Source organism: Bison bison, unplaced genomic scaffold (genome assembly GCF_000754665.1).
Source record: "Bison bison bison isolate TAMUID 2011002044 unplaced genomic scaffold, Bison_UMD1.0 scf7180017859413, whole genome shotgun sequence".
Classification (NCBI taxonomy): Eukaryota; Metazoa; Chordata; class Mammalia; order Artiodactyla; family Bovidae; genus Bison; species Bison bison.
The window spans coordinates 72,956-83,609 of record NW_011489985.1 but is presented as its reverse complement, the minus strand read 5'-3'; the positions used below and the strand labels follow the sequence as shown (position 1 = coordinate 83,609).

Sequence of the window (10,654 nt, the reverse complement as noted above, 5' to 3'; positions counted from 1 at the left end):
TTGGTCAGGAGAAATCAATTTCATGGCTGGGAAATAGAAATACAAAGACATTTTGAACCAGGTTTCGATAATATGCACATGCTGTTTAAAAAGCTGTTGGGAACTTCCCTGCTGATGCCGTGGTGAAGAATCCACGTGCCAGTGCAGGGGAGACAGGTTGGATGCTTGGTCCGGGTAGATCCACATGACTTGGGGCAATGAATGCCGTGCACCACAGCTACTGATCCTGTGGTCTAAATCCCGGGGGTTGGGAATACTGACGCCCAACCCACAGCTACTGAAGCCTACGAGACCTAGAGCCCATGGTCCGCGACAAGGGAAGCCCCCGCAAGGAGAAGGCTGTGCGCTGCAGCTAGAGAGTAGGCCCTGCTTGCTGCTATCAGAGAAAGCCCGCGCAGCAGCAGAGGCCCAGGAAAGCCAAAAATAAACAAACCAACCGAAGACATTTAAAAAAGCTGCTAGGTCCGTTACACGTCATGTTCTAGAAAGCATCCTACAAGATAGCAAGAAGTCACTGGTTAACTGTAGGATTAGGTGGGAATGAGGAAATATACTGCCTGCTCTCCTGTTGTCGTAAGAATGGTACTGTTCAGAGCACCCTCGAATTGACACACAATCGATAGAGCACGGACTGTTGCTAATGCCTGAAATAGGCGACAATACATCTAAATGACAATAAATTAATGCCGTTGTGCATATCTGACTTTTCTCTCTCTCACAGATAATGGTACAAATCAGATTGAATTTATTCATGTTTCCGAAAAAGCTCTGGTAGCAATCAATGTCAACTTGGATGAAACAAGCAAGAAGACGCAACAGATTCTACTATTCGGTGGGTATGACATCCCATAATTCCCACTGCCATTGTCACGCAGCAGGACCGCTGTCAGGACTTGAATTCAGAATCTCAGGAGGTGCTGACAATATTCAGTATTCAGTGTATAAGACCTGCATCTTTCACAGTTAAGGATCCGGGAAGGTAATCTACCAAGAAACAGGTTATATGGTGCGGATGTCACATCATCAAACATTTCCAAATAGTTCCTACCTGTTGAAACTAAAAAAATTGATTGCTACTAGAAGTTGTTTTTAACATGTCAACTAATTGCAAGTTGTGACTGTAACGAGTCTGACCTCAGAGGCTTTATTTTACACAAGTTCCCCCGTGTACTCTAAGCCTTGGAATACAACCTTTTTATTTTTTACTTCTATTTTTTTAATGTTGTGTTTTTTAATGACAGTATTTTGATATTGAGGTATCATTTACATGTCACAAAATTCACCCTTTTAAGTGTACAGTTTTAAGTAGTTTTTCAGTATATTCACAAATGGGTGCATCCATCACCACTATCCAATTATCGAACATTTTCATGGCAATCACTTTCCATTCCCTTCTCGTCTCAATAAAACCTTTTAAAATTAATCTTTATCCTGTTCAATTATCCAAATACAGTATCTCGTCCACACTGACATAATCTCAAATAACCACAAAGGAGCCGAAGTGGTGTGTGAACCAAAGGGCTATCAGGTGTCTATATCAGAAAACGTACTGGATAGAATGCTGCAGTATTAAAGAATAAATCATCTCCCATGACTTTGTGTGATGTAGTAAATATGTCTGTCAGGGGAGAACCCTGTTTCCTATTTGTTTGGATTCAGAACAAGACCTGAGTGGTAGCTACAGACACTAGGAAGTTGGTCAAGGAGCAAGTTGGTTCCTTACCATGACAGAAGGAGCCCCAAATTCATGGAGCCCTATGAGTCTTTGAGGTCCTGTTTCTGATGCTGGGGGAGGGGAGGACTAGTTACAGAGCTGGATAGGGATTAATTTTTCAGAGAGACAGCAGACATCTGTGTCATGGGAAATGGTAACTGAGACTTCTTAAACTATTCCAAGTGGAATCTGATAGGCACATTGTTTTCATTCTGTATGAAGACATTTTTAGGACTTTTAACACGCAAATTTCTACCTCTTGCATGTTGATATTCAGGCAAAGAAAATGAAGTTGATGAGGAATACTTAGAGATATTCAAGAAGGAGGCTCTAAGTCGGAAGATTTCAGAAGAAAACATTAAGGATTTAACCGAACCTGGTAATGGAAGTATATTTTTTCTGAACATACCTTTCACCTCATATGTAAATATACTGTCAGGAAACAAATCAAGTTACTGACTATGTTCTTCCATAAGTAATCATTTATATAATCTCTAAATAAAAAAAAATCACTTGCAAAATTTAGGGAATGGTATTAATTGGTGGATTGTTTCTTTTTTTCCCCCCAGATAAATGTCTTGCTGTGGCATGAAAATAACTTCGAAACACCCTAATTGTAAGTAAGCATAATCTGTTATTTGTGCTGTTTCATCAAATAAATCACCAACTACACTTGGTGATTTCATACCTGCCAAATTTTGTAGGTAACACTCTTTTGGTCCCAATAGCTTACATTCTATCACTAGAGACGTTTCTCTTACATTAGGTAATTTCTCTTCTCCTGAGTCATATTAAATCACAAAGGAGTTGGTTGATTCATGCTGAGCAGCTTTGGTGGGAAAGCCTTCACCTGCAGGAAGCTTGCAGACCAGGGTCATCAGAGAGAAGCAGGAATGGCCACGAGCTGGTGAAAACTAATTAGTATTACTGTCAGGCCTGACCTCATGGTTGTCCACACACATCCCTCCTTCAGAAGAACTGAAATTAAAGAGCTCACGTTTTCTGAAACACCTGTGTGTAATCTCACATGATTCTGACAGAACCTGTAAAGTCTTTCCAACTTCACTGTCTGAAACATGCATTTGAATTACATTCCCATTCAGAAGGTGATTTTCTCAAAGTGAGATCTTTAAACTTTCTCAACTAAGACAGCCTCAGAAAACAACACTGATAAGGCTAAAGTGTGGCTTGTAATTTTCTGTGGAGAAAGAAAAATGAAAGAAAAACAGCAAAGGAAAACCATTGCTTCCAGGTGAATATGAAAAGAAAGGTGTGGTACATATATTCCATGTAATATTACTCAGCCACTGAAAGAATGAAATCATGCCATTTGCAGCAACATACATCAGCCTAAGAGACTGTCATACTAAGGGAAGTCAGTCAGACAGAAAGACAAATACCGTGTGATATCACTTATATGGGGAACCTAAACTGTGACGCAAAGGATCATATTTGCAACACAGAAGAGATGCACAGACACAGAGAAAACACTCGTGGTTACCAAGGGGGAAGAGTAGGGCAAGAGAAGGATTGGGAGTTTGAGGTATCAAATGCAAACTATTATATGCAGGATGGAAAGACCAAAAACTCCTCCAGTATAGTACAGGGAGGTATATGCAATACTCTGAAAAAACCTAATTGGGAAAATCATCTGAAAAAGAATAGCTATATGTATGCAGAAACTTCACAGGATGAACACCTAAAACTCATACAACATTAATAACCAATTAGACTCCAATGTGGGCCTCCCTGAGAGCTCAGTTGGTAAGAATCAACCTGCAATGCAGGAGACCCTGGCTCAATTCCAGGGACAGGAAGATCTGCTGGAGAAGGGATAGGCTATCCACTCTAGTGTGCATGGGCTTTTCTTGTGGCTCAGCAGGTAAAGAAGAATTAAAAAATAATAATTCTTGAAGACCCAAAAGATAAACGTGTGTGATTAGAGGCATGTATTCCAATCACAGACCTGAACTTGCGTTCTGAAATCAGTACTCCTAGAATCCATCCCAAATGGGAAAAGTTGCCCCATGTGTACATCCTGGGGAAATTCCACATGGACCCCCTCCTACATCACAGAGATGTGGAGTGTGAGGTCCACCAGGATTCTGACATTGGATCACCTACCAGCTCCTGTACCCTGGACATCGACTTCGTGAGGCTCACCCCTGTCAGCCGTCACACAGTCGACTCTACTAAACCTCTGGTTCTGCTTTTTCACCTACAGAGAGAGTCACTGAGACCAGACACATCCTCTTCCCCATGGAATCAAGAGCAACAACATGAAGATGACTTTCCTGGTTCCTGATTATCATGATCCTTCTCTCTTCACACTCACACTCCTTTCCCATCTCATCTCTCCTGGCACTAATCACATGCTTTGTGGTGGTATTTGATTTCTGCAGGTTTAAATAAATTGGTTGAATATAGACCAGATTTACTTGTGTCTTTGCTGAAAGTCTCTGTTTTAAAACACACATATATGCACAGTTAATTTAACCATCTGGAAACATATGCATTTCCTAAGATAGGTGTTTATCAGAGACAATTCTGAGAAGGATTAACTGGATATGTGCTAGAGATGTCCAGGGAAGAAGGAGAAAAAGGTCTAAAACCATCACAGGACAAGGCACAGGGATATGAACCTCCTACTGCGGAGGGAGGAGACAGTCTGCTCAAGAAGGATGTCCCTAGAAAGCAGAGTGCTCATTACAGGGGAAGGAGGTGGTGTTCTGCTCTCTGAGCTTCATAGAGAGGAAATGTAAGGTGCCATGGACCACAGCTGCGGGGAAACGTGTATTCTGGCAGCACCAGCTCTTCTGCAACTGAGCTGAAGGACTGATACTTCTTAACGATTGGATCAGTGGGAAGGAAAGAGTCCCTGAGACCAGACAGGTCCTTCTCTGCACAGAGTGGAGATTAACAACACAAGGACGACTTTCCTGGTTCCTGATCAACATGATCCTTCTCTCTTCACACTCACACTCCGTTTCCCGTCTCATCTCTCCTGGTCACTAATCACATCCGGTCTGGTGGTGGTTGATTTCTGAGGGTTTAAATGACCTGGTTAATTTACAATCAACTTATGTGTGTTTGTTCCAAAAGCCCGCATTTTCTAACACACTAAAATGCACATTAAACTTAACCATCCAGAAACATATGCCTTGAAGAGGTTAGCTGTCCCACCAGAGGCAATGATGGGGTAAATAGAGATGTCCTAGAGGTGTCCAAGGGAGAAGGAGAAAAAGGACTAAGCAATCAAGGGTCATGTGACAGGGTTCTGATTCTCATACTGCGGTGGGAGGGGGCAGTCTAGTCAAGAAACACGTCCCTAGAAAGCATCTCATTCATAACAGGATGGGAACCTGAATTCCAGTCTCTGAGCTTCATAGAAAGGAAGCGTAAGAAGCCATGGGCCACAACTGAGGGAAAACGTGTATTCTGAGAGCACCAGCACCTCTGCGGTTGAGCTGAAGGATGGATACTTCTTGACCTTTGGGTCACTGGGAATCCAAGGTGGAGCAGCCCCTGAGCCTTGGTCAATTCATAGGACATGACCCAGGGCAGTGTTCACAGGTACCAGATGATTGACAGCTCAGTCAGGAAGTTGTGTGTCTTCATAGCATTTAAAGATGGTCTTCCTGCCTCGTACGTTTCCAACGCCGGTGGATGCTAGGATTTCCGAGGACTGGCATTCCCACCGTCCTGGGCAGAACACACTGGTCAGCTCCCCATGGTGGTCAAGCTATTTGCAGTCTACAAGAACTAGCCCCTTCAAGATATAGAACTGATTTCAAGGGTTGGGGCCACAGCTCCAATATTTGATCTAACAGCTGGGAAAATAATACAGAAGTAATGTAACAGAATAAATGTTTTAGATCCTGCATAGACATGGCCTCCAAATGGACTATGGCTGGCTGACCATTTTCAAGACGCCAGTAATGAATCTTTGCGTGGCTTAGTTGGTAGTAATGGAGTTCAAAGGCAGTGTTTAAATTCTCCCATTTGTATAGCACAGTGCATGCAGTTGGATTGTGACTATGGTCTTCACAGAATGTCTGGAAATGCTGGCCTGGATGAGAGCATACATACAGAACAAGTGAAGGTAAAGAAAGGGGCTGAGTGTCTTAAGAAACTTTGAAATGCAAGACCTGGCATGAACAGGTCAACAACTCTGAAATATCATATACACACACCTGTAATTATGTGTGTATATATACATACACACATCTATACGTATTTGTGTGACTGTGTGTATCTGTAAAAACTATATTAATAAAAATGGATTATTACCACAAACTTGAAAGATAGAGTATCAGTTCAGTTCAGTTCAGTCACTCAGTCATGTCCAACTCTTTGTGACCCCATGAATTGCAGCACGCCAGGCCTCCCTGTCTGTCACCAACTCCTGGAGTCCACCCAAACCCATGTCCATTGAGTCAGTGATGCCATCCAGCCATCTCATCCTCTGTCGTCCCCTTCTCCTCCTGCCCCCAATCCCTCCCAGCATCAGAGCCTTTTCCAAACAGTCAGCTCTTTGCATCAGGTGGCCAAAGTATTGGAGTTACAGCTTCAACATCAGTCCTTCCAATGAATATTCAGGACTGATGTCCTTTAGGATGGACTGGTTGGATCTCCTTGCAGTCCAAGGGACTCTCAAGAGTCTTCTCCAACACCACAGTTCAAAAGCATCAATTCTACGGCGCTCAGCTTTCTTCACAGTCCAACTCTCACATCCATACATGACCACAGGAAAAAGCATAGCCTTAACTAGATGGACCTTTGTTGGCAAAGTAATATCTCTGCTTTTTTTTTTTTTTCCTGTTTTTTTTTTTAATTTTTAAATTTTATTTAATTTTTAAACCTTACATAATTGTATTAGTTTTGCCAAATATCAAAATGCATCCACCACAGGTATACATGGTTTTGAATATGCTGTCTAGGTTGGTCATAACTTTCCTTCCAAGGAGTAAACGTCTTTTAATTTCATGGCTGCAACCAGCATCTGCAGTGATTTTGGAGCCTCCCAAAATAAAGTCTGACACTGTTTCCACTGTTTCCATCCACTGAGAATGGATGTAGGCAGTGTAGAGGTGACATTCAGTAAGTCAGAGTTGATTCTTGTCCAGATACACGGTGCTGAGTTGACGGGCTGGGCAGAGAGGAGGGGCAGCCCTTCAGGTGGGGATGGAGCTCACTGTTAGGTGGTAGCTGCCTGCATTTCCGAGCAGGTAGAATGTCTTCACACCAACACACATCCTCTATTGTCCTCTTCTCCTCCTGCCCTCAATCTTTCCCAACATCAGGGTCTTTTCCTCTCCACCTGGAGAGCTTCGAGAGGTCCTCAATGGCAATACAACCTCAAAGGAAGCTCTGAGCGGTGAGGATTTCTAGCAGGAAACTTTGAGATATAAAGTATAGATGTAAAGTGTAGATATTACCTCCTCTGCTCACATGGAGTGCTTACCCTTTGCTTGGGCTGTGTCCACCTCAAAGTGTTTCTCTGACATTTACTGGAAAATTGTAAATCTGTCCTGAGTGAGACTGATGAGGTACCTTTGGAAGCTATGCTGAAATGTACAACCTGGGTAACTATTTGTGAGGAATTCCTACTGTGTGTTATTCTGCTTCTAGGTGGGTACTCCTAGAGAACAAACAGAGGTCTTCCTTCCATGCATATACATTCCTGTTTGTCTAACTGGGCTTCCCTGTGGCTCTAACGGCAAGGAATCCTCCTGCAGTGCAGGAGACCCAGGTTTGATTCCTTCTTCCCTTGAAGAAGGGAATGGCAGCCCACTCCAGTATTCTTGCCTGGAGAATCACATGAGCAGAGGAGTCTGGTGGGCTGCAGTCCACAGGGTTGCAGAGAGTCGGACATCACCGAGGGACAAAGGCTGTCAATTGTCTACCTGAACCTTGATGTCTCTCTTTCCTTGTCACCACAGGTCTCAGGGAAATCAGTCGTCGGGGTGTAGGGTGTCTTCTAAACACACCTGGGCCAGTGACCTTGGGCTTTCTAGAGCCTTCTTCCTTGTCCACTGGACAGTGCTGATCTTAACCCCGTCTTTTAAACCCACACTCCCCTGTATGTGACTAATGACTCTTGGACATGTCTCTGGATTCAGGGTTCTAAACAGGCCCTTCAGTCTTTCTTTTCACCAGGAAATGCCCTGGTTATACAAATGGTTGCCCAAATTTGCTCATCAAGAACAAAAAAACCCAGAAAACACCCTGAATCAGGAATTCCCTTGTGGTTCAGTGGTTAAGGTGCCGCACTTCCACTGCAGGGGCAGCTGGTTCCACCCCTGGTCAGGGAACTAAGATCTCTGTTTGAGAAAAATGACGAAGAACAGATACTTTGTCTGTTGGAGTGACCTTGAAACTAACTTTCAGGTCTTTAGAGTTAGGAAATTTTTTCTCCTTCAAAAATCTAGAAATTACAAGAACTACTGTCTTGCTTTCTCTCTTGCCTGAGAAACAACTGAGTCAGTGAGTGAATGATACATTACAGATTGGATGGATAAAGGGATGTCTTCACAGGGAGAGATGAAAATGCGTTGCTGACATACCCTTTCAGGGCATGTTAAGGGGCACTGGTCAGATCATGCTCTTAGTTATGAGGACAGAGCCTGCTCTGGGGCAGGAGGGGGTGATTAACTTTGTGCTGATTGATGTCCTCACTTCAGAGAAGTAGGAGGCTTTCTAAAGTTCTCTGAGGAAATCGTTGAACTTCATGAAATCACACACTCACTTTTACTTTTAGAAAAGCAACGTTAAACCGCTACCTCAATGTTAAGGAAGCAATACAAGAGTGGGGGGTGTGTGTCCTGCACACTTTATCCCATTTTGGATCTCAAGATACAAAGGAAAATAAATATTCCTGACCTGAAATATTGGAAGTGTGTTGTGATATCTCACTGTAAAGGTCAAATGTCCAGATTCATTCAACTTTCTCCTAAAACAATTGGCATGATTAACATAGAAAATGTCATAGAAGTACATCCCTGTGAAGCAGGATATTGAAGATGACTCCTGTGTAACGAGGCCTCAGGAGGGACAATCATTGGTTCATGACGTGTCACGCCAACACGCAATGATGCTATAAAAGTGACACCAATTCTCATCTTCTCCAACCACTGGGACACCCACACCTTCTGCAGAAGAAGGACCATGAGAGACACAAGATGCTGGTTCTGTTCCTGACTCTTCTCCTTGGTCTGGTTTATGCCGCCCAAGAAGGTGACACTCCGAAAGACGCTGCAGAAGTACCAAGGATGGTCTGCTCTGGGAGGAGGTCTTGGGTGTGTGTGTGTGTGTGTCTGTGTGTGTGTCTTTTGTGGTTTTGTTGTGTGGATCCATAAGTAGAGCCATGTCCCTCCAACTGAACACTGTTCCATTTACTGGCTCTACACCTGTTCTATTTCGTGTCTGCATCACCTCTACTGTGTATTAGTTGACTCTTAATCACTTTTCCTGCTCTTGTAACAGAGAAAGAGGATCAGCCAAACAGCTGTGGAGTTCTTGCATTTGACACTGGAGATCAAGCTCTCTCAAAAATGTCTCAATTCCTTCTTCTATTCTGACTTCAGTTTTACATTATTTTATCAATTCTGCTTTGAACAGTCAAGTTAGAAAATGTCTGCTGAGTTGCACAAGGGGTGAGAAACTTAGGTGGCATGATGCTAGATGAAATAAAAAGGTGTAAAAATTTCTGGTGGGATTTTTGCTGTTAGCTTTCAGGAAGATGGAGAGTCATCTACTTTGGATCCAGTAACCCAGAGAGGGGGCCAATCAGGGTTTTTTTTTTTTTTTGGTATCATCATGTGTTTGATGATGAAAAAAAGGGCACAATAGAGTTCAATTTATGTGACAGGTAAGTAAAAGCAATCCAGAAGGAAAACAACTACAAACCCCAAGCATGAAGGGAGTATATGTGGCTTCCCGGTCGGCAGGGAGCTCTCTGGGTGATGTTGAGATCATGATGCCCTGAGCTGTGGGGTTGAGCAGGGTCTCTGAGCTAGGGGAGCAGTTCCCCTTTGAACCTGCAGGGAATGTCCTGGAATCTTTGCCTAGATGGGGGTCCCAGAAGCTCCACTGGCATCAACTCATTACAGGAAAGAGGGACGTGGCAGCGGGAAGAGGCTTGTGTCCTGGAGCCCACAGTCCCCACCACGGGCTTGACCCCTTCCTGCAGAATTTGTAAGAGACGGTTCCCACTGAGCACAGAAGCCAAGGGTGAGGGGAGAGCATACAGTGAGCTCTGGTCTCCGGGTTCCTCAACAGAGGTTTCATCACCACTGAGTTTACTGAAGTTGTCAGAGTTCCAGGTGACACTCAGGGAGTGTCCACTACAGTGCAGACGATTTACTAAGAACATGCAAACTTGGGGATGTATTTTGAGGAACAAAAGCATTAAGAAAAAACAGCTAAGAAGTTTATGCTTGGATAGATTGGTTTATAGATATGTAAAGGTATAAATGTTTGTATGTTGTATTTGTATATATTTGATAGCATACTTATCGTCATGTTACAACCACACGTATAGATACAGACTCACAGACACACAGACAGGTATATATTCTATCCCAGGAAACATATAAGTCCATTTTCACAAGTTCTTTTAAGGAAACCATATTATCTTCCTCTGCCATTTTTACAGTTTTTGAAATCTATGTTTGGATTTCTAGTGGCGACTCTGAAATCGACTTTACTGAAGTATATTTATGTGTATGTATATACATCATTGTGGAGGGCATAGTTCAGTGTATTTCTCCAGAAGCATACCTTTTTCACCACCTTCACAGTCCAGATCTAAAATTCCTGTATCTTGGCCAAGAATCTCCTGATCCTCAGCATTAATGTCTACCCCTTGAGCCACTGGTAACATGGATCTGCTTATTCTCTCCTGTTATAGAACTTTAGATCACAAGATTTTCAGTCTTG

General features: G+C 43.0%; 1 protein-coding gene across 1 annotated transcript in view; it reads left to right on the top strand.

Moving 5' to 3' along the window:
• LOC104981863 overlaps positions 1-10,654 on the top strand; it is a gene marked incomplete at its 5' end in the record, with an annotated part of 40,972 nt that overhangs the window by 363 nt on the left and 29,955 nt on the right. The window contains 3 exons of the mRNA XM_010831118.1: positions 722-832; positions 1,992-2,093; positions 3,679-3,866. Coding sequence (XP_010829420.1) covers positions 722-832; positions 1,992-2,093; positions 3,679-3,866 — 401 coding nt within the window. The remainder of the gene's footprint in view (positions 1-721; positions 833-1,991; positions 2,094-3,678; positions 3,867-10,654) is intronic.